General features: G+C 47.3%; 2 protein-coding genes across 2 annotated transcripts in view; both read left to right on the plus strand.

Annotated features, from left to right (window-relative positions):
• The window catches only part of EXOSC10 (exosome component 10), a 45,206-nt gene extending 32,397 nt beyond the window's left edge, over positions 1–12,809 (plus strand). The window contains exons 18-25 of the mRNA XM_074306288.1: positions 8,557–8,652; positions 8,777–8,851; positions 9,224–9,308; positions 9,458–9,531; positions 9,989–10,157; positions 10,805–10,866; positions 11,463–11,539; positions 12,259–12,809. Of these exons, the coding sequence (XP_074162389.1) occupies positions 8,557–8,652; positions 8,777–8,851; positions 9,224–9,308; positions 9,458–9,531; positions 9,989–10,157; positions 10,805–10,866; positions 11,463–11,539; positions 12,259–12,289 (669 nt within the window). The 3' untranslated portion in view covers positions 12,290–12,809. The remainder of the gene's footprint in view (positions 1–8,556; positions 8,653–8,776; positions 8,852–9,223; positions 9,309–9,457; positions 9,532–9,988; positions 10,158–10,804; positions 10,867–11,462; positions 11,540–12,258) is intronic.
• A 1,299-nt stretch (positions 12,810–14,108) lies between these two features.
• SRM (spermidine synthase) lies at positions 14,109–23,272 on the plus strand. The gene is made up of 8 exons (XM_074306289.1): positions 14,109–14,755; positions 15,622–15,742; positions 18,699–18,791; positions 20,908–21,061; positions 21,309–21,392; positions 21,776–21,921; positions 22,459–22,581; positions 22,900–23,272. Exons 1-8 carry the CDS (start codon positions 14,613–14,615, stop codon positions 22,915–22,917), a joined length of 882 nt encoding a protein of 293 aa, XP_074162390.1. The 5' UTR covers positions 14,109–14,612; the 3' UTR covers positions 22,918–23,272.
• The last annotated feature ends 253 nt before the right edge of the window (positions 23,273–23,525 follow it).

A 23,525-nucleotide genomic window follows, 5' to 3' on the forward strand; every position in this document is an offset into this window, starting at 1 on the left:
CAATTCTTTGCTGCCCATCATCATTTTTAACACTACCAGAATTCTGAAACTTTTCAGGATTATTTTTGTTGATTACTAACATGATCATAGTGTAGATTGTTCTCCTGATATATTATTTTCATTTCTAAAAGTAGCCTTCTCTTATTCACTCCCCAGAGAAAGCTAATAAGCACTTCAGGAAAACTAAGCAACATGTCAGCCAGCTAAGTCCAACTGTATGCTGGGTACTATAGTATTCCTTATCCAGAGGCTTTCACCTCTGCAATGTAAGGAAATAGATATACCTGACCCAAACTTGATAATTATAATTACTACACAATGTTCAGGTTTATTTGTTGTTGTTGCTTTACTTTCCATTCACATTGTTGTCATTGTGTATATATTGCTTTCCATGTTGTGATTACTTCATCTTGTATCAATTTTGTAAAATCTTCCCAGACTTTTCTGAAGTCTTCATATTCATTTTTTTAGAGTATTAATATTCCATTGCATTCATAAACTACAATTTTTTTTTCATTTCTTCAATTGTTGGACATCTCTTTTGTTTCTAATCTTTTGCTAGTACAAAAAACTTTGCTTATATGTTGTTTGGTTTTTATGGAATCTCCGAAGAGCGCCACAGTATAGTGGATAGAGAGCTAGCTTTAGAGTCAGGAAGATCTGAATTCAAGACCAGTCTCCAAGCCATACTCTTATGTTGGTAGGGCACTTAATTTCAGTGCTTTAAGCAACTCTCTAAGAAAACAATGCAGGTGCCACCCTTCTTTGGTAGAGGGAGTTCTTTTATCCAGGAGTTCCCCATACCAATGAAATCACAGATGCACTTTCTACCTCAGTGATACCTTTCTTTGACATCTTTGGAATACATGCTGAGGAGGACATCTTTGGATCAAAGATAAAAAGAATAATAGCTAGTATTCATATAGCTATCCTTCCTCAAAAAAAAAAAGTATGACTATCCTAATTACTTTCTCAATATAATTCCAAATTAATTTTCAGAATGTTAGATCAAGGCATAGCTCCACCAGCAGTATATTACTGAGCTAGTTTTTCTACAATCTTTCAGGCTTTATTTCTACTTTTTGTCATCCTTGTCAATTTTCTGGGTATGTGGCAAAACCTTAAAGTTGCTTTAGTTTGCATTTCTCTATTAGAGAGTTGAAGCATCTTTTATACAGTTGTTAATAGTTTGCTTTTCTTTTGAGAACTGTTCCTATCCTTAGACTGAGTATCCTTTGGGGAATGGTTCTTGGTTTTGTACATTTGTGTTGCTTCTGTAGTTGGTTATCATACCCTTAAAATATTTTTATTTCATTAACATCTAATTTGATAGCCATATTCTTTAAAATTTCAAAAATGTTCTGGCAACTACCTTTTCCCCTATTACCTTGTTTTCTTTTTATACCACCACTTTCTAATGTCTTTCCAAATAAGAGCCATGTGTTCTTCAGTGAACTGGTTTAAAAAGTCTCTAGATTCCCTGTATATGCTCTCACAAATTATCTTGTGAAGATTGTGAACTGTTGCCCCTTTATACAAAAAACAAATACTTGTCCTTGTAGGGAAGGCACTCTCACTAAGATCCTAGGAGTCTTCAGATCTAGGTCAGTTTGCCTTTTCTCTCAGGATCCTGAAATGCTTTGTCTTCATTAAATGGAATTTATATTTGTTATGTAGGGACATTTCTAATGTCACCTCAATTTCCAATTTTCAAATGGAAGATTTTTATTAATTAAAACAGAGAACTCTTTGTGAAAGAATCACCAAGTATTTTGTCCAAAATGATGACTTAGCAGAAGGCTCCAGAGATCACTGGGATTACTAGAACTGTGGTAACTGTGTATTCATCTTTGAATGCCTTTTTTGGCATACAATCCATCATCGTGGCTCAAGAATGCCAGCAGGCTTTGTTCATTCCTTGGGGATCTTTGTCTTTAAAATGTGATTTTCACATGACTTGCTTAGAAGCTTACTCATGTCCTGGGACTGCCTGTCTACCATAGATAGCCACAGTGGATTTCTTGTATTCTCATTCTCTGTCACCACAAATATCATGGCAGGAGATTTTCTAGCAAGTTTTTCTTTACAATCTTTATGTTTTACTTTTAAGTCTTCTTTGTTCCTAAATTTAATGACAATTGAGCTTATTTTTCATCATAGTTTTCTCAATACCTGAGGACTGAAAAGAATTTGCTGTGTTTATAAACTGTGCTAAGGAGACCCACAAGAACCCTGCTGCCTGGCTTGGCATTGCCTCCAAGCACACAGGCCTGCATAAACACATCACACTTTCTCTTTGCAGTGGGCCAGCCCCACTGTGGATTGATATAGAAACTTGGACCTAGTCTGGTTTGACTTGGGCTGGTTCATCTCTCCTTAGGCAACCTGATTCCCCTTTCCTACATTTCTGGGGCTTACCATATTGATGCTGAGCTTAGTGTGGATACCCAATTGACTTTAGTCCTATTTCAGCTCAGAATTCCTGAATTTAACAATCCAATAGCATAATAGAGTAGAGGTGTGCAGCACCAGGCTTGACCCAGATCATCACTTTTTAAAAAAACATTTTTATTTAACATTTTGAATTCCAAATTCTATCCCTCTCTCCTCTCCCTCCTTTCTAAAACAGTAAGCATTCAGATATAGGTTATACATGTACAAATGTGTAAAACATTCTATTTAGTCATTTTGTATAAGAAGATGTGAATAAAAGAAAAAGAAAGAAAGTAAAAAATATCATGCTTCAGTGTATATTTAGACAATATCAGTTCTTTCTCTGGAGATGGACAGTCCTTTGGGATTTTCTTGAATCATTTTATTGCTAAGAAGTTAAGTCATTTTCAATTCAATAGTTTTGTTGTTACAATGTACAATATTCTTCTGGTTCTTTTTACTTTACTATGCATCAGTTCATGTAAGTCTTTCCAGGTTTTTTGAAATCGTCTTGTTTGTCATTCTTTATAACACAATAATATTCCATTACAATTATATACCGCAGCTTATTTAGCCATTCCTTAGTTCCTGAGCATCCCTTCAATTTCCAGCTTTTATCTACCATGAAAAGAACTGCTACATTTTTGTTCAAATCGGTCCTTTTCTTTTCTTTTCTTTTTTTTTTTTTTTTTTTTTTTTTTTTTTTTTTTTATGTCTTTGAGCTATAAATCTGGAATCAATATTTCTGGATCAAATGGTATGCAGTTTTATAGCCTTTGGAGATAATTCTAAATTGTTCTCCATAATGAGTGGATCAATTCACAACTTCATTAATGTCCCAGTTTTCCCACAGCTTCTGCAGCATGTAACTTTTTTCCATTTTTGTCATCTTAGCTAATGAGCTAAGTGAGATAGTATCTCAGAGTTGTTTAAATTTGTCTTTCTCTAGCCAATAATGATTTAGAACATTTTTTCATGACTATAGATAGCTTTGATTTCCTTGTCTGAAAAATACATTCTTTGACCATTTATCATTTGGGGAATGGCTTGTACTTTTATAAATTTGACTCCATTCTCTATATGTTTGAAAAATGAAACCTTTTTTTAGCAATACTTGTTGCAAAAATATCCCCCCACTTTTCTGCTTTCTTTTTTTCATTAAAACTTTTTATTTACAAAGCATATGTATGGGTAATTTTTCCAACATTGACCCTTGCAAAACCTTTTGTTCCAAATTTTCCCCTCCTTCCTCCCTCCTCCTTCCCTAGCTGGCAGGTAATCTAATACATGTTAAATATGCTGAAATACATGTTAGATCCAATATATGTATACATATTATACAGTTATCTTGTCGCACAAGTGTAAGGATCCATTAGAGAGGCCAGACAAGCGCAGTTAGGCTATAACACAGGCCTATGGCCTGGAGATATCTGGATGTGATTGGCTATGACTACATAGGGACTATCTTCACTGATGGGATCTCCAGCCACAGCAGGGACCCTGAATATTCTGAAATCGTGTCAGGACCAAGAAGTGTCTCTGTCTCTGGCTGTGCCTGTGACCTCATGGACTCGATGTAAGCTCAATGGGGGAGGAGTCAGACTCCCTTTTCATCTGGATCTCTGCCAAGGGGAAGGAGCTAAGAGAGTGCAGGAGGTCTTAGAGTAGGATGTAAATCATGTGAATAAAGAAAGTTCTTAAGCTTGCCTGCATAAAGTCTCCGATGCTCTGTTGTACTCAAACTGCATCCATTGAGATAGCAGCCAGAGGATTTCTGAAGGCCTCAGGAAGAGGTAAGCTTGATATTAATATTTACCAGAGATTTCTAATACCCTGGGAATTAGGAGAGATTGGCAATAGCAAATGCAGTTATAGCATGTTGCACACAAGAAAAATCAGATCAAGAAGGAAGGAAAAGAAAAACAGAAAGAAACAAAATGCAAGCAAATGAGAGAGGAGTGATAATGCGATGTTGTGGTCCACACTCTGTTCCCACAGTCCTCTCTCTGGGTGTAAATGGCTCTCTTCGTCACTGCACAAGTGGCACTGATTTAAATCATCTCATTGTTGAAGAGAGCCATGTCCATCAGAATTGATCATTGTATAATCTTGTTGTTGCCATGCACAATGATCTCCTGGTTCTGCTCATTTCACTCAGCATCGGTTCACTTAATTCTTTCCAGGCTTCTCTGAATCATCCTGCTGGTCAGTTCTTACAGAACAATAGTATTCCATAGCATTCATATACCATAATTTATTCAGCCATTGTCCAATTGATGGGAATTTATTTAGTTTCCAGTTTCTAGCCATTATAAAAAGATCTGCCACCAACATTTTTGCATATGTGAGTCTCTTTCCCTTCTTTAAGATCTCTTTGGGATATATTTATGTCCAGTGGAAACACAGCTGGATCAAAGGGTATGCACAGTTTGACAACTTTTTGAGCATAGTTCCATACTGCTCTCCAGAATAGTTGGATCCGTTCACAGTTCCACCAACAATGTATCAGTGTCCCAGTTTTCCCACATCCCCTCCAACATTCATCATTATCTTTTCCTGCTATCTTAGCCAATCCGACAGGTGTGTAGTGGTATCTCAGAGTTGTCTTAATTTGCATTTCTCTGATCAATAGTCATTTAGAGCACCTTTTCATGTAGTTACAAATAGTTTCAATTTCTTTATTTGAAAATTCTGTTTATATCCTTTGACCTTTTATCAATTGGAGAGTAGCTTGAACTATTATAAATTTGAGTCAGTTCTCTCTATATTTTAGAAATGAGGCCTTTATCAGATCCTTTGGATGTAAATATGTTTTCCCAGTTTATTGCTTCCCTTCTAATCTTGTCTGCATTAGTTTTTATTTGTACAAAAACTTTAATATAATCAAAATTATATGTTTTATGATCAATAATGATCTCTAGTTCTTCTTTGGTCACTAATTCTTTCCTCCTCCACAAATTTGAGAAGTAAACTATCTCATGTTCTTCTAATTTGTTTATAATATCATTCTTTATGTCTAGATCATGAACCCATTTTGACCTTATCTTGGTATACAGTATTAGGTATGAGTCTGTGCCTACTTTCTGCCCTACTAGTTTCCAATTTTCACAGCAGTTTTTGTCAAATAGTGAATTCTTATCCCAAAAGATATAGGACCTTTGGGTTTGTCAAATACTAGATTGTTACAGTCGTTAGCTATTTTGTTCTGTGAACCTAACCTATTCCACTGATCAACTTCTATTTCTTAGCCAGTACCAAATGGTTTTGATGACCACTGCTTTATACTATATTTGTAGATCTGGTACAGCTAGGCCACCTTCATTTGCTTTTCTCTTCATTTATTTCTTTGAAATTTTTGCCCTTTTGTTCTTCCAGATTAATTTTGTTGTTATTTTTTTCTAGGTCAGTAAAATAGTTTCTTGGGAGTTTGATTGGTATAACACTAGATAAATAGATTAATTTAGGGAATATTATCATCTTTATTATATTCGTTCAAACTGTCCACAAGCACTTGATAATTTTCCAATTGCTTAGATCTGACTTTGTGTGGAAAGTGTTTTGTAGTTTTGCTTATATAGTTCCTGACTTTCCTTGGCAGATAAATTCCCAGATATTTTATATTATCAACAGTTATTTTAAATAGAATTTCTCTATCTCTTGCTGTTGGATTTTGTTAGTGATGTATAAGAATGCTCATGATTTATGTGATGCGGATTTATTTTGTACCCTGCAACTTTGCTAAAGTTGTGGATTATATCTAATAGCTTTTTAGTAGATTCTCTGAGGTTCTCTAAGTATACCATCATATCATCTGCAAAGAATGATGATTTGGTTTCCTTATTACCTATTCTAATTCCTTTAATCTTTTTCTTCTCTTATTACCAAAGCTAGCATTTCTAATACAGTATTGAATAGTAATGGTGATAGTGGGCAACCTTGTTTCATCCCTGATCTTATTGGGAATAGTTCTAGTTTATCCATACCATTACATATGATCCTTGCTGATAGATGCTACTGACTGTTTTAAGGAAAAGTCCATTTATTCCTACACACTCTAGTGTTTTTATTAGAAATGGGTGTTGGATTTTATCAAATGCTTTTTCTTCATCTATTGAGATAATTGTCTGTTTTTTGTTAATTTGGTTATTGATATAGTCAATTGTGCTAATAGTTTTCCTAATATTGAACCAACCCTGCATTCTTAGTATAAATCTTACTTGGTCGTGCTGTATTATCCTGGGGATGATTTTCTGTAATCTCTTTGTTAATATTTATTTAATATTTTTGCATCAATATTCATTAGGGAAACTGATCTATAATTTTCTTTCTCCATTTTTGTCCTACCTGGTTTAGGTATCAGTACTGTGTTGTAAACGGAATTTTGTAGGAGTCCTTCATTCCCTATTCTTTCAAATAGTTTACATAGCATTTTCTGCCTTTTTTATAATTTTAGTTGCATTGGTTTTGTTTGTGCAAAAACTTTTTATATGATCGGGATTATGTATTTTACATTTTGTAATGCTTTCCATATCTTTTTTGGTCCTAAATTCTTCCCTTTTTCATAAATCTGACAGATACAACTGACAGATAAACTTTCATTCTCTCTTAATTTGCTTAGTGTGTCATCTTTCATGTGTAAATTATGTATCTATTTTGACTATCTTGGTAAACAGTGTGAGATGTTGGTCTATACCTAGTTTCTGCCATACTGTTTTCCAGCAATCTTTGTCAAATAAGGAGTTCCAAAAGCTTGGATCTTTGGATTTATCATAGGCTAGATTACTGTGGTTATTTACTATGTTATTTGTATGTAATCTATTCCACTGATCCATCACTGCTTCATAGCCAATACCAGATGATACGACTTATTATGTGCTAGGTGACCACTTAACAGCTGTTATCTCATTTGATCTGCACCACAATCTTGTGAGGTAGGTGGTATTATTAGCTCCATTTCATAGTGGAGAAAACAGGCAGAGGTTAAGTGACTGAACTTGAACTTTCATCTTTCTGACTGCAGGCCCAACACTCTCTCCACTGTACCATGTGATTGGAAAGCTCAGTGTTACAGAATAGGTGACTTGAGTTTATAAGCAGTCCAGCTTTTGCTTCCTCTTTATACTCTCGCATGGTTACAATTGGTGTTGGTTGATGTATAAAGATTTTCTGTCTGGTTTCTCCCAAACATTGAACTTGATGATTTTTTTTCTGAGTGACTCTCTTAGGGTCCTGTAAATTCAAGTAATTGCATTTTATTCTGTTTCCGGTATTTCCAGACAATTTTATTGGATGATTTTCTGGGTTATGGCATTTAAAATCCTTGTCTCTTTGTATTTTTCTGAAATATCAATAATTTTAAAATTGGATTCTTGGTCTTTTGACCCTAATGCTTTTGTTTATAGAACTCGTAAGAGTTTTGTCCTATGGGGTTCAAAGTACTGGGGGTCCCCATCAGGATGAAAAGACATGAATCACTGGCCCACACTACCTCATTCTGACTAGCTTGCTGCCCAGTAAGGGCCACCTACTTGGCAGTTTTTGGTCCAGTTGAAGGTTTTCATCATCTTTTCTCTGTTGTCAGTTACTGTGTTTGTAATTTTGAATTCTTTCTTCAGTGAGCTACTAATTTCATTCATAGAGATGCCAATTTTGTTGGTGTTCTCTCCCACTCTGGGATTTTGGGGGCTGTTTATTCTTTCTAGAGTTGGAGTTTTTCTCTTATTTCTTGCATATGGAGGTTTCTTCTCACTTTGCTTTACCCATATATGATATTGATACCTTTGTGGGCCATGATGTTGCTACTTTTAGGAGTTATTTTGTTCACTCAACAAATGTTTCTTGAATACCTGCTGTGTGAAGAAAGATCCCCACAAGATGTTCTCAAGGAGAGGAAACAGTTTTTTTTGTGTGTTTTGTTTTTGTGTTTTGTTTTTTAATTTGGGTGGCCAATCAGTGTTTTGCCATTTTAAAGTTCTTCCCTGAATTGGTCATCGTTAAGACTTGACCAAGTGCAGCCAGGTGTTACTTAATTAGCCTGTAGCCATAAGTGGTTTGGCAGTGATGCTCTGACCAGCTTCTCTCCCTCTCGGGCTTCACACTCACACACTTTCTTGATGCCCACAGGAGCCTAGTGCTGAGGAAGACAGTGGAAGGAAGATGACCGCAGCCCAGCAGAGGGCGCAGAGAATCATGGAGTCCTTTGAAAATCCATTCAGGATGGTGAGTGACTGCTAGGCTGCCTCCGTGACAGGTGCTGTGCTGGGGCTTACCATGGGGGTGGACTGTGAAAGTGGTGGGCGGCTTTGATGGGCCCTGTCTAAAGTCTCACCTTTGGTTTTCTCAGTATCTGCCCGCAGAAGAGAACCGAGCCTACATCTCACAGTCAGCCAAGTATGATCCAATGACAAAGATCTTTGAAGTAAGTTTAAACAGATGCTGGATTTTTTTTAATTCCTTGTAGAAAGAATGAAAAAAGAGGGAAGTTTGTTTTGTGATTCTTTTGGGTCAAGATCTCTTGTGGGAAATCCCACAGTCTGAATGCTACTCTGCAATAATCACTTTAGATTAAGCCTCTTAATAATAATGCCTCAGACTTGTATAGCTTTAACACTTTTCAAAGCACTTTATCTTGTTTGATCCTCACTAGGAGATAAAGACTGGAGGGGTCGGCCCAGAGTCTATTCCATCAGGAACTAGAGACTCTTAAGTCATTTTTTTTTAAGCTTTCCAGTTCCAGTTCCCAGTTTATCAAATCTAAATTTTTATCAAATCCTTTTATTTTTAATCATAGATCAGCAATCGTTGGAAGCTGGCAAGCCAGGGACAGATCAAAAAAGAAGCCCAAAAAGCATCGAGAAAGAAAGCAGAGCAAACAGGTAACTATCATTCTGGGGTGAATTCAGACGGCAATCCAGGGAATGCACACTGGCCATGGATGGAGTGAGGGTGGAGGCAAGAGTAGGTTCTCAGCCCGGGGTTGTAGACTCTGGGCATCTTCCCTGAGACTCTTTTCCACTGATTACAGCTGCCCGAGAACAGGCAAAGGCAGAGTATAAAGCCACTGCCCAGCAGGTCATCTCTGTCCGGGAGCAGGCTTCGGTAAGCATCTGCTCTTTCTATCACTACTTTGAAGAAACTAGACCTGGCTTGTAAAAGATCAAGCCTTGAATGGTCCCTGGTGAGTTCCATGTTTCCCACCTTCAGCTTCCCTGTAAGGTTGGTCAAGGCACTCCATTGCTTCCCTTGTTTTAAGTCATGGCAAGCAGACATTAAAACCTTGCCCCATCTGATACTGCAGCTTCCCACACAATCCCTTCTCCCCTCTCCAAGGACTTTTCAGTGTTGTTTAAGATCTCCCAATAAGACCCATGAAATCTGGTTTCCCTGTGCTACTTCATCTCTTCAGGTCATCCAATCATTTGCTCTTTTCCCGGAAATCATTCTTTTGTCTCACAGTTAGCAACTGGGTCCCTAATATATTACATGTTGTTAAAGGAAAAAGAGTCCTAGGTCTCATTTCTACATTGAGTTTTCTTCATGGCTTGTAAATACACAGCTAGAAAACGCTACCAAGAAGCGGGAGAGGATGGGGAGCGAGCCAGGAAGCCTGGAATCCAAGCACGAGACAAAGAGGCTCAAAGTTTCCCAGCAGCCCCAAGAGCAAGAGCCACCCAAAGAGTTTACCCCATACGACTACAGCAAGTCAGACTTCAAAGCCTTTGCTGGTGAGGACTAAACCTGCCCCTGTCGGCCTGGGACTCAAAGAGGATGATGGACCAGCCTATCCAAGGAGGCCCCATCCTAGGCTTAGAGAAAAGCCTTGTGTCCAAGATGTCCAAGAATTCTGAGGAAAATACAATAAAATACAAAACAGGGAGAGAAGATAGGGACTTCACAGTTTTTTCTTCTTGCTCAGAATGTTTTTCTGGGCACAGTCCATTCTTATCATTGGCACTACTAGTCCATATATTCACCTCTTTTGCACAGACTCTGTGGGGTCTCTGTGCCTGCCTGATAAAGAGGCTTCCATCATGAACATGGTGCTGAGACCCAGCTGCTAGTGTCCATCCCTACTTGGGTCATCTAGATTTGAAGTCACAGATGACTTCCCTAACTCCCAAGGAAACTCTTGTTGACAATCATGTGCCCTTAGAGTTCAGATAGGGGGAACATCCGCAGATTGACACCATGGGCAGGACAGATGGAGGGTACAACCTCAGGGCCAGCCCTCTAGAAGCTTCACCTGCCAGGAGCCTCGCTGCAAGGGGCTGGGGCTGGCTTTCCCTCTTCCTACAGCATCAGTGAGGGGCTGCTGCTTGTGCCCCGAGAGGGAGTGAGTGGCTGCTTCTGATGACCTTTTCTCCTCTTTCAGCAACCAACAAACCCAAACAGTCATCCCAGTTTGATCCAAATTTGCAGGACCCACCTGGCAAGGTAAGGAACCTTCTTTGGCTTGTCCTTGTGTTCACAACCTCTGCCTGATTCCTTGCCTGTGCCCCAGGGAGTGAACCTTGGCAAGGAAATGTCAGTAGTCCTTTCCCTTGAAATGTTCTCCCCTTTTTTTATTTCTTGAGATTGGAACAATGCTTGCCAGCCATTCCAGTAATAAAAGAAGCTGTTAAAGCTGATGTGTGATTTGAAAGGGGATGAATTGTTCTGTATTTCACTACCATGGGAATTATAGCTTTTGGCAAGACTGAGAACACTCCCCTTAAAGTTAACACACGCCAGCACATGCCACAGACAGATGTCAGCTCCCGGCAGAGCTGGCTGTGGCAGGAAATGTGGGGGACAAGGCAAGGATGTGGGGCTCTGGAGTCTGTCCTTCAAGAGCAGAAGAGCCGCACATGGCATCTGGCAGGATCGTGCTTGGTGTAAGGCAAGAGGAAAGGATCTCGCGGGCCATTGTGATTGCTTTTTGATGCTCCAAAGCCTCAGCCATTTGGCTGAGCCAAAGCCAGATGCAATTTCCTACAAGTCTTGAAGCTGTGGGAAGTTCCCCAGGTGACATGGCACCCTTATTTTTTCAGAAATGTGCTGCAGTCGGCAAGCCCAAGCTGCCAGCAGGAAACAGAAGCAAATCTTTTGTATCTGGAAAATCAGATAGGTATGTTGTTGCACCCCACATGTTCCCCGTTCAAGACAAGGTCATTGGTGGGGGTAGGACAGGGAGGCCAGCCTTGGCTCTCTTTATCTCTAGGGCCACAGTGTCCAGCACATAGTAGGTGCCTCACAGTGTTTCCTAATTTAATGAATTCTTGGGTCAGTGATTGATTTATTTCTTGCATTCAGAAAGGTGACGGAGTTCACCCAGTGGACTCCTGACTTACTTTGGTAGAGCTGGACAGGGCCCTCAGGCTCTGGTTGCATTGGGGTACCTCTGAGGGCTTGGAGATGCTCTAGTCTGTATAGGTTGGAGAGAGAGAGAAGAGTGTGTGTGTGAGCATGTGTGTATACAGCCAGGTTGTGTGAGTGAAGGCATTTTTAAATGAAAAAGAGTCAATGATTTAGTTTTAGACTTGGGAACCTGAGGGGGGACCAGGATCCCACACAGTGTGGGTTCCCTCTTACACTCCCAGCCTATGGGCAGCTCGGAGCCAGGGGGAGCCTGGGCTGGAGCTGAGCCCCTCCTCTCCGTGCTGCACCTTCTGAAAACTTCCTTCTGAAGAAGCTCCTTGATAAGGTTGAGCCTGAGGCTCTCAGGAAGAAGGTAAGGGACTTGAGTGAGATCACCTAGCTCCAGAGTGAAGCCTTTTTCATGCAGTGCAAAGCTGAGAAACCTGAGAAAAAAAAATAAAATTTTCTGTTTCCGGATGTTCTTTGCAGAGGCTTCAGGTACAGCTGGCCAAAGAGATAGTGTTTACGCCCAGAGAACAGAAGAAGCGCGTCTGGGGATCCCAGAGAGCTGCGGGCAGGTCGCAGAGGGTGCTGTTCTGTATGGACTTCTTGTTGAAATATTAAACAAAGAATTCTTATTGGAAGGAAGCCAGGTCTTTTCCTTTCATTGTCAGCAGAGACTTTTGGAAATTATCTGTCACAGACCTAGCACGTGATGATGCTCCGATCACACTTAGCTGCCTGGGAAGGGGGGGCACCCTAGAGCTCCTGCAGGGCGGGCAGGTGATTGCCGCCAGAAACTGCCCTCTGCCCTCAGGCTCTAGAGGTCAGACGGTGCTCCTGGCTTTGGCTCCTGTTTTCGAGAGTAGGGACAGCTGGAGAGTGAGCCGGACCTTCTTCACTCTCGACTCCCACACACACAACCCGTTTTTGCCCACTTGAAGCCTGGGCTAGAAACAGCTGCCTGGCTGGCCACAGTGCTTGGACGAGTGGCTCGAACCACATTGGCTCCATTATTTAATAAAACTTTTAAAATTAAACTCATCTCATTTGCTAAATTAAAACTTGCTTTCCAGAGTCTGGGGATCACTGCCATTGCTTTCTAGCAATAATCTTCTCAGCCTTAAAACCTGTCTCTTGTCTTTAAAGGAGAAAGGTTAAGACTCCTGACTGAGTTACTAATGGTGCAGTTCCGAGCTGACATACAGAATGTTTACTACATCCCTGAAGGCTCATCCCTTAGGGGGGACCCAGTGGGGAGGAGGGGGACTTTGCCGTCCCTGTGGGCAGACTTTGGGAGACAACTGCAGGGTACTGGATGCTGACATGAGTTCTGCCATCCTCGACAGTCATCTCAGTGGCTTCAGTTCCTTGGCATTATAACCACATGTTGGGTAATTAGCATTTAATATTCTGTAATTAACATGCTTAATGTAATTCTGTTTGAGAAGTTATTTGACATTTTCATAAAAGCAGAAAGCATATTCGCACCCAGAGAGCAAAGCCCGGTTTATCAAAAAATGATATGCCAGTCTCTTTTTGGTGTTGAATATGTATGGATGTATTTTTCCTCTTCCAGAATACTGGTGGTAAAATTAGAAACGCTCATTTAGGGGACTTGAGCATCATTTCAATTCAGAAGCAAAACAGCATTTTCCCCTTATTACCGTCACGTCCCCACCAGTGTGCTAAGCTCTCGACGAATCTAAAAGGGGGGGGGGGGGTGGGAGGAGGGAGAAGTCGGCTGAATTTATCTTGGAATTATGTTGCGCTGAAGTTGGGCGGCTCTGATTATATGTTTAGGGCAGATAGAAGCAAGCCGCACCATCGCAGCCCAGGCTCCATCAGTGATACAATCTAGGCTCGGGCAACAAAGTAACCGTCCTCCCCCGCAGGGGAGCTGGATTCATCCCCTTGAATTTTGAGGACGTCAAAGGCTGCCGGGCCCGGCGGTTTCTCAAAGTCCGGACTGAGTCCGGAGCGGGCGCCCGTGTTTGGGCCTTGCTGGTCAGGCTTAGATTAGACCCTGCCCCTCCCCCCCACTCCCACTCCCACCCTCTGGCCCACTAGGCTGGGAGAAGGCAAGCCCAGGGCCCGGTGAAGCCCAAGCCCCCTTCCCCGGGTCCAGGAAAACACAAACTCCAGTTGCGCAACATCTCCCCAAACCCCCCAGCCTCGGCTTTACGGGCTACATTCCTCTGGCCCGGTTCCCGCGGCAGCCTCGATAAGCACCACTAAGTGTTGCCGGTCCGGGCTGGGGCCAAGGCCCAAGGCCTGAATGGATGCGGGGGAGGCCGAACGGCGGCCAAGCTCAGGCTCCCAGTGCTTTTCCTGCGCCCACTGAAGAAGCTGGGGCTGCCTTCCGGGGGGGTGGCTCCGGGGCGCCTGGCCCGTACGCCTGGCCTAGGGGCTGACTCGGGGTAGGCCGGCCAGCACCCGCACCCCGGGACACGGAAGCCCAGAGAGGGTCCCGCAACCGGAGCCCACCTGCCTTCCCCTCCAGCCCCCACGTGGCCCCACCGAAGGAGTCAGACAAACATGCTAGCGCTGACGGACAGCCCGCTCCAGCCACTCAGCGCCCGAGTGCAGGCCCGCGGACCAATAGGCATTCGCGGGGCCCGGGTCCCTTCTGGACTAGCTGGTTGGCCCGCGGGCCGGCTCGTCGGCGGCCATTGGTGGAGACCGGCTCCGCCCCTGGGCCCGAACACCGCCCCTCCCCTGCCGAACGCTGGCCGGGCCGGGCCCCCGGGTTAGGCTGCGGCGCGGGCTGGCTGGCGGGAGGGTAGACGGGCGGTCGCTGCTGGCCCCGTTGTGCCGCGGCCTTGGCGTCCCCCGGCTCCGCCATGGAGCCCGGACCCCCCGCCATCCGCGAGGGTTGGTTCCGGGAGACGTGCAGCCTGTGGCCGGGCCAGGCCATGTCCCTGCAGGTGGACGAGCTTCTCCACCACCAGCGCTCCCGCTACCAGGAGATCCTGGTCTTCCGCAGGTACCGCGGCCCTCCTCCCCTCTCCAACCCTCCCCGGGCCTGGCTCCCACCTACCCCAGCCCCCCCGCCGGGCTCTGGCCTGGCTCCATCCCTCCGCCCTGCAGGACCCGGCCCCTCTCCCCTCTGCCGCCTCTTCCCTGCGGTGCTGCCCGCTTCCTTCTGCCCCCCTGCTGTCCATCCCTGCCCATCCCAGCTCCGCTGCCTCCCAAGCGGCGCTGCTCCGACCCCCCACCCACCCATTTTTCTCCTTAGCTTCCGAGTTTTTCCTCCCACCCCGGGGTTCTTCCTCATTCCCGGCTCTCTCCTCTCTGACCTAGCCATGCCCCATTTTCTGGTCTCACTCGTCCGGCTCTTCCTCCTCTCTGGCCCAGTCTGAGAGCCCTGGCCGGCCCGCACACCGGCCCCCCATCCAGGAACCTCATTCCCCCTTCGTGCTGTCTCCCCCCAGTTCCCATCATCCGCTTCCTCCTCTCCGGAGCACGTTTCCTATGCCATCGCCTCGTTTTCCTTTTTTTCTCCCCAGTCTCTCATCTTTTCCCCATTAGGGTCAGGGTTTTAACGCCATCCTCCTGAAGGGCCCTTTCTACCTCTAGACAGGGAAGGTGGGGGGAGGGGAGTTGTGCGGTAGAAAGGCCAGGGCTTGGAGCACTGAACTCCGCTGCTGGGGGCAGCCCGGGCCCACGCGCTTCGAGAGCTGCCACGTTTGCTGCTCCGGCCCGGGCACCAGCTGGCAGCTGTTTGTCACAACCCCCAGGGAAGTGAATTGGTTGTCTTGGGGGGTGGGGGGCTGGGTCTGCTTTCTATGTACCCCTGAGGTGCCCCTATGACCCCTGACACTCTTTCCTTGGGGGGGGGCGCTTCTACAGTAAAACCTACGGCAACGTCTTGGTGCTGGACGGAGTCATCCAGTGCACGGAGAGGGATGAGTTCTCGTACCAGGAGATGATTGCCAACCTGCCCCTGTGCAGCCACCCCAGCCCACGAAAGGTAACAGGCTGGTGTGAGGGAGCCCCAGCGGGGTGGGGGGGTGAGGGTGCCCCCCGGCCTTCCGCTAACAGGAAGAGAAACGAATCCGGGCTCCCGAGGACCCAGTCCCCGCTTCTTCCCCAGCGGGATCTTAGCAGATCACTTCATCACAGCAGGCCTCCGTCTTCTTGAACGGATTGGACCAAATTATGTCCAAAGTGCCTTCCAGCTCTGACACTCTTGGGATTCCGGGACCCTGTGAATCTCACTATCCTGCTCTGGGTGGTGGGGGACCTGCTAAGGAGAGCATAGAACCCACACTTACAGTCTGCCCTTGGAACTGGACCCAACTCCGGCTTCTGGGGCCATGCACCCGGTTCTCCCAGCAGAAGAGAAGGAGACATCTAGGGTGCTGAGAGCCCAAGCGCAGACTCTTACCTGGGTCTCCTAGTGCACTTAAGAGGGGACCTCTTACGGTAAAGTGGAAAGATGCGCTCTTCCCCCCTTTTCAAAATATCATGAAATTACATCATTCAAGGGGGAAAGAGAATTTAGCCTCTTGCTTGAGTCAGATCTGGACCCTTATAAGGGGAACCATAGATCAAAGGTCATTGATTAGAACTAGAAGGGATCTCGGGTGATCTCCACTTTCTTGACAAATGAAGAAACCGAGATCCAGAGAGATTTCAGTGACTTGCCAGGCCACAGTCTGAATTTACCAGTTTCTCATTCAGCAAACATTGTGGGACAGAGCTTACTTTGTGTTTACTTACGGACTTTTCCTACCCCTGGTACTGGTCTGTGCTGGCTCAGGCCCCGGCTTCTTTCTGGAACATCCTGAACATCAGGAATAGATGTCTCCAGAGTTTAGGGTCTCGGCGCCGGAGGGGAATCGAGTGGCCGTCTTGGCCAACCTGTACCCGCCTCCCAGGGATGTTCCGGCCTTTACTTGTAGGACCGGGAAGAAAATACTGGCTTTGGAGCCAATGAATTACCCCCTGCTTCAAATCTTGGCTGTGCTGGTTAACATCACTTGTGGGATCTTGGGAAAAGTACCTAACTTCTTGAAACTTCAGCTTGATCTTGTTGAAAATGAAATGGGCCCAGCCAAAGGGGCCCCATAGTCCTTTTTAGCTAGGAATAGGGAACCCACTCTTTCCTGAGGCATCCTGTTCCACTTTTAGGGGGAAAAAAGCAAATCTGGCATCAAGAGTAAATTGGTGTGTACAACCTTCTGTTCCCCAGGGTCCAAAGGGACCTAGAGGAATTCCTCTTTTCTCCTACAGCCCTTGCCAAATCCTCAAAGGCAGCTCTGATGCCTTTTCTCACAGTCCTCTCTCCTCCAGGATCAACATCCCCAGTTCTTGTCACATGGCAGAGTCTCAGTCATCTCCCTTCAGCAGCTTAATAAATGCTTGTGATCACCTTGGATCACCACAGGTGTCCCCAGGAATGAAAACTTGACTCCAGGCTTAGTCTGGTGGGCCAAGGGACCACTCACCTCCTCGTTTCTGAATTCTCTGCCTCTTAATGCAGCTGGAGGTTTTCTTTGGGGGGTAGAGAGCCAGATCCTACCGGTGGGGTCATCCAGATAGCCTCCTTGCCTTCTTTCCCAGCTCCAGGGTCTCCAGAAGCATTTCTCTTCTGCTCATGTGACTCTGCATCAGGGAGAAAGAATGTGGAGGGATGGCGGTGGGGGCTATCCCAGGCCTGTTAGTCATCGAGCATTTATTAAGTGCTTACTGTCTGCCAGGCCTTGTGCTGAATGCACAATATAGAGATAGAGAAAGAAAGGCAGGTCCTGCCCCCAAGCAGCTGACCACCTAATGGGAAGACTGTGCAGAAAAGGAAGCTGGGTGGGAGAGGGAGAAGGTTTAAGCCCCTTCCATCACCAAGGCCAGGCAGCCTGTGAAGAGAGGCCGGCTGCCAGTCCTCTTCCAGGGCCTGACGGCAGGTCTGGTGCACAGGAGGGCAGGATCATTCTCAGGAGAGACTTTGCAAATCACCTCATCTGACACCTCTCCCCCCTTTCCCCTGGAGCAAAATGAGGGAAAACTGACTTCCCTGAAGGAGCTACAGGCTGTTTGTACTGAGGGGCTCTACTCAAGATTAAGATCAGTATTTCTGGGATTTGGCTGTGTTAACTTGGACTTGTCACTCCCTTCTCTGGGTCTTACCCTGTATAATGGGCACAGAGTTAGATGTCACAAAACCCAAGAGCTGGAAGGGAACCTAGAAGCCAGCTGATCCAAACTCCCGGGGTCTTGGGTCTTATTCTGCTTTCCAATGAAAACCGTCTTTCCTTCCACTTCCTTGAAGGAAAAAAAAGAAAAGCTGAGCCTTTGTCACACACAAGTCTAGTCCGGCAAGAGTAGATCCTTGCCCTGGCTCCGGCTGCACCCTGTGCCCGCCTCCGCCCGGAGGAGCAACCTGCTTCATCCTCGGGCCTGGCTGAGGGAGGAAACCAAAAGTCAAGGTTAAGAGGTGTGCCCGTGCTCCATAGGAAGTGGCGGAGATGGGTCCAGAGCAGCGCGGGACTCGTGTCCCAGGCCATGCTCTGGCACTGAGGGAGTGGGAGGGATTCTGCAGCCTGGCTTATGGCAAGGCTCCCACAAACACTGAGCATCAGCACCCTTGCTCCAGGGGTAGCGTGCTGCTTCCAGGGCCCCCTGACTCATTGCCTGGTGGGGAGGTGAGTCAGTAAAAATGAGAAGATCTGGGGCCCCCTGAACAGCAGCCACCTCACCCACTCCATTTCCAAAGGTCCTGGGGAATGGGCTGGGCTTGCTGGCTCCGGTTTGCTTATGGAACTCTGGGGCCTGGAGAGCCCAGGGGGTCTCTGCCTAAGAGGAGATAGTAAGGCACCTGCCCTGCTGGGTCCCGATTCCTACCAGAGGGTATGGATCTGAGGCTTCTGCCCATGGAGACATGCATTTGTCCCCTTCCCCTCCCATATTTTTTATGCCTCTCCTTCCAGGTGCTAATCATTGGTGGTGGGGACGGGGGTGTCCTTCGGGAAGTGGTCAAGCATCCATCCGTGGAGTCTGTGGTCCAGTGTGAGATTGACGAGGTAAGTGACCTTCCCGGAAGAGAAACGGGCCAATCATGAGTCCCTCTGTCCTTTCCTCAGCATATCCCTTGGGAGCTGAACCGCTACAGCCTCGGGGCTTCCCTGTGTGCCAGGTCACAGCATACAGGATGCAACAACAACAGAAAAAGACCACAATTAACTTAGGTTCCATGGGGCTATGGTGTGCAAAACCAAGGGCAGTATTGTACTCTGCCATTCAGGTCAAGGGGCAGCAGGCGCCCCAGCAGGCCGAGAGACAGTCCTGGAGTCAGGAAGGGCAGTTGTTCAGTTATTTTTGTTGCGTCTTACTCTCTGTAACCCTATTTGGTATTTTCTTGGCAAAGATACTGGAGTGGTTGATCATTTTACAAATGGGGAAACTGGAGCAGACAGGGTGAAGTGACTTATCTGGGATCACACGGCCATTTTCTTCTCCAGCTTGTTTTACACTTGAGGAAACTGAGGCAAGGCAGGATCACACAGCTGGGAAGTGTCAGAAATGGGATTTGAAATTGTGTCCTTCTGAGTCTCACACTTAAAAAATAATATTAATAATGAAATAAAAGAACACTAAACTATCTTAAGATTACATTTCCCCAAAGTGCGAGGTAATTTGGGATGTTTGTGGAAACAACCACTGGGGAGATGATTAGTGGTGGTGGACATTGAAGAATGGGCCATCTACAGGGTTGTATTGGAAGAGGCACATAGAAAACAATTCACCTGGTCCCTGAACTCAGGGAACAATTGGTACTTTGTGGCTTCTTTTTAAAGTTGCAAAGGTTTTATCATTGGATCCTTGCCACCCGTGAGGTGGGATTATTGGCCCTTTTTGAGGACATGAGAGGTTTTCCCAGGGATCACCCCTAGTAACCATCGGAGGTGAGACTTCTGGTCTCCCCGTCCCTGACCTCTCTCCGCAGTCTAAGATTGGAGCAAAGACAAATGACTCCCTCAGGATCACCTAGGGATTGGGGGGGGGGGCAACTTCCTTTGAATTCCCTGAGGTTTTCCCTCCAAGAAACCAGCTTGGCTAGATCTTTGCTTCTTCGGGAGTTGGGGAGGATGAGTCAGCTCTGGTCCCTTTCTCTGGATTCTTGCTCATCTTCTAATCCTGGGCCGGGCCTAGGCCTGAGCTTCAGCTGATGGTGGCTGATCCGCGAGCCCTGCCCATTGCTGGCTGGGCAGGGAGGGTGGGTGGGTGGAACCTTCTGTTTTTTGTTTCCTCTGTCTTGGGTTTGGGAATTGAAAATATGTTGGGAATTGGGTCAAAAGCCCTGATTTCACATCCCAGTCCCACCACTTACTAGCTCAGTATACAGGCTGTTGAGTTGAGGCTTAAGTTTCCCTCCCTGGAATGCTCCCACCCTGAGGCTATTCTCTGGGCCAGGAACATTTCCCCTCTCCCTTCCCTCTCTAAAACAAGCTTAAACTAAAGATATCCAGGGGTCATAGTGGACCCAGTGCTGGACTCAGAATCAGGAAGGGCCGAGTTTGAATCCTGTGTCACTCACTGGTTCTGAGGCTCTGGACACGTCATCTCTATGAGCCTCGGATCCTCGTCTATAATAGGGATTGATAGAGCCTGCGCCAGAGGTTATTGAGAAGACCCAAGGCAATGGTGTGCTCTTTAAAGCCCCGTAGAAGTGAGAGCTCACAAGGAGTACTTTACCTGGGCGTGTAGGCCCCCAGGATGGCAATTGCCCAAGAGCGGGAAATGGTTCACTTCCGTCTTGGAACCCCATCGAACGTGGCCCATAGGAAGCACGTAATCCATGTTCAGTGGGTGACTGCTAACCCTGAGCCCTTCTCCCTCACCCGGGCCCCCACAGCCCCTGGGAGGAAGTTCTCTTCTCCCCCAGGAATCGCCTTCTGCTGGTTTTCTGGTTTTGTGTCTGCATGAACACAGCAGCATGTTGGTTGAGGGCTCGTGGGTACGTGGTTTGCACATATGCAGCAGCATGTCAGCTGGGGACCCATGTGCACAGGTGCAGCAGCCGGCCCCGGGAGGCTCCCTCCCCTATCATGGGGACCCTCACGTGGCTTGGCTTGTTGCCTGGAGTCTGGAGGGAGGGGCGGGCGCTGTGGGGCCCTGAGACCCTGCCCTGTGTCCTAGGACGTGATCCAGGTCTCTAAGAAATACTTGCCGGGCATGGCTGTGGGCTACTCCAGCCCGAAGCTGACCTTGCACGTTCGGGACGGCTTTGAGTTCATGCAGCAGAACCAGGACGCCTTCGACGTGATCATCACTGACTCCTCGGACCCCATGGGTGAGCACAAACCAGAGAACTCGGGAGGCCTGGGCAGTGGATCCAGGGGCGGGAGGGACTATCTCCCCCACCCCCCAGGCTTCTGCCCAGGTCCTGCCCTTGGCCTTTCTCCCGAGGGGCGGCCTTGGCCCCCTGACCTCAGACTAGGACAGACCCCTTCCCGCAGCCCTCCTTGCCTCCCCATCGCCCCGCTCCCAGGCAGGTACTGGCAAGTGTGGGCATCTCCGTGGCTTCTCTCCTGTGTCAGGTCCTGCCGAGAGTTTGTTCAAAGAGTCTTATTACCAGCTGATGAAGACGGCGCTGAAGGACGACGGGATCCTGTGCTGTCAGGGTGAGCTCCAGGAGAGGGTGGCCCACAGGCCCCGGGAACCCCGCCCCCACTGCCTACATCCCTGCGGGCAAGGCTGGTGTCCAGCGTAGCGGGCAGGATGCGGGCGCCTCGAGACCTTTGTAAAACGAGGGAGCTGGCGTCTGAGTCGTCCTAGCTCTAAGCTTGGGGTCCCTTAGGAAGGCTCAGCGTTGGGGGGGGAGATGGCACCGGTGCCATGGCTGTAGTCCCAGCATGGCATGGCTCCCTCCCTGATGAGGTGACCTCTCCTCCTCCCCCTGCTTTCCCCACCACCAGGTGACCATTCCCTCAGTGACCCCCCCCCCCGCACCACCCCCTTCTCTCCCCCCCAAAGGAAGCCCATCTCACTCCCCCCCATCCCCCAGGTGAGTGCCAATGGCTGCATCTGGACCTCATCAAGGAGATGCGTCACTTCTGCAAGTCTCTGTTCCCTGTTGTGGAATACGCCTACTGCACCATCCCCACCTACCCCAGCGGCCAGATCGGCTTCATGCTCTGCAGCAAGACCCCGGTGAGCCCCAGACTTCCATGCTCTTGCCCGGCTGGGGGCTCCTCGGTCAGCCAGAGGGGGCAGGAGAAGGAAGCGGCTGCTCTTGGGCCCCGGCACAGAAAGGCTGGGTGGTTCTGGGTAGGAAGCAGGGCCTGGGAATTGATCGCACGCCCTGAGGTTGCCTGCTCTCTCTGGGCCCCCATGTCATAGCTGGCAAGCTGGGCGGGCTGGATGGTGCACCAGAAGCCGTGGGATCCAGCTGGCTCCGATGGTGGCCCAGAATCCTTTGGTCTTATCTTCCCTTCCTGCCACCTTTCTCTCCCTCCCTCCTCCTCACCTGTGCCTTCCCAGAGCCCTCTCCTGTACCACATGGGGGCACCAGTCTCCTCATCTCAGAGATTAAGAGGCTGCACGGGTTGCATTTGCCCCTGCACACACCCAAGCGGTTTCCTGGAAGTGCAGGGAGCTTGTCTAGGTGGCGAGGAGTTGGCAGAACACTGAGGGGTTCTTGCGGCAGAGGACTGAGGCCCTGAATCCCCCCTCACTCTTTCCACTCAGAGCACTAACTTCCGGGAGCCAGTGCAGCAGCTGAGCCAGGAGCAAGTAGAGAAAATGAACCTCAAATACTACAACTCGGACATCCACCGCGCGGCCTTTGTGCTGCCTGAGTTTGCCCGCAAGGTAATACCCGGGGTGCCAGCAGTGGCAGCTTGTGGTCGTGGGGTCTGAGTTCTAATTCTCGACTCTGCCATTGACTTCCCCCTGCGATCTTGGGCCAGTGATTTCTCCAATTGACGCTTCTGTAAAATGAGGGGGGTTGGATTGGACAGCGGTCCTCTCAATTTCGTCTAGCTCCAAATTCAAGTTGATGGACCTCAGGAAGAAAGATGGAAAGACCCCACCTCTTGTGTGGGCGCTTCTGGCCCTCTGTTTCTAAACCCCTTTAGCCTCTGCCCGTTCAGCTGCTCTCCCATGATCCTTCTTGCTCTCTTCCCCTAGGCCCTGAGCGACGTGTGAGGAGACCAATATGTCTACCTTGGTCTCTCCCAGGGACTTCAAGCCACAAGCGCCCATTCCAAGATGCCCCTCTTCCTGCTCTGAGGGCATCGACTGGCACTCGGCTCCCCCTCCCGACGGAGGACCTGCCCCTCGCCAGCCATCTTGCCCGTTGACCAAGTGTTACCAAACCCAGGACATGATCGAGGGGCTCCCCGTGCCACGCTCTGCTGGGCAGGTGGGGGGGAGTACAAGATGTCTGTCTGTCTCTGTCTGTTCAGTCTGGTCAATCAGCGTCTCTTATTGATCATCTGTGTACAGAGCGATCCTTCTCACCTCTAACAGGCCCCTCAGCAAACAGTGTATTTATAACTAAGTGCTTGTTGGCGTCTTTGTTTGGGACCCTCAGGAAGCTACCACCCCATGAAGTGTCCACCAAAACTGATGGCTTGAGGATTCCCCCGGCCCGGGCAGGCGAAGGTTCTGATTCCCCTGAGGCTGGTGGGGAGGGGAGGGGGAGCGCCACCTCGAGACCACCATAAAGGCCACACGTGGCTTCAGTGCCCCGTTGGTTCTGAAACTATGACCTTGTGATTCCCCCTCCGTCCCTCCTCCAGCAGAACAGATCT

Source organism: Sminthopsis crassicaudata, chromosome 3, assembly GCF_048593235.1.
Source record: "Sminthopsis crassicaudata isolate SCR6 chromosome 3, ASM4859323v1, whole genome shotgun sequence".
NCBI classification, from domain to species: domain Eukaryota; kingdom Metazoa; phylum Chordata; class Mammalia; order Dasyuromorphia; family Dasyuridae; genus Sminthopsis; species Sminthopsis crassicaudata.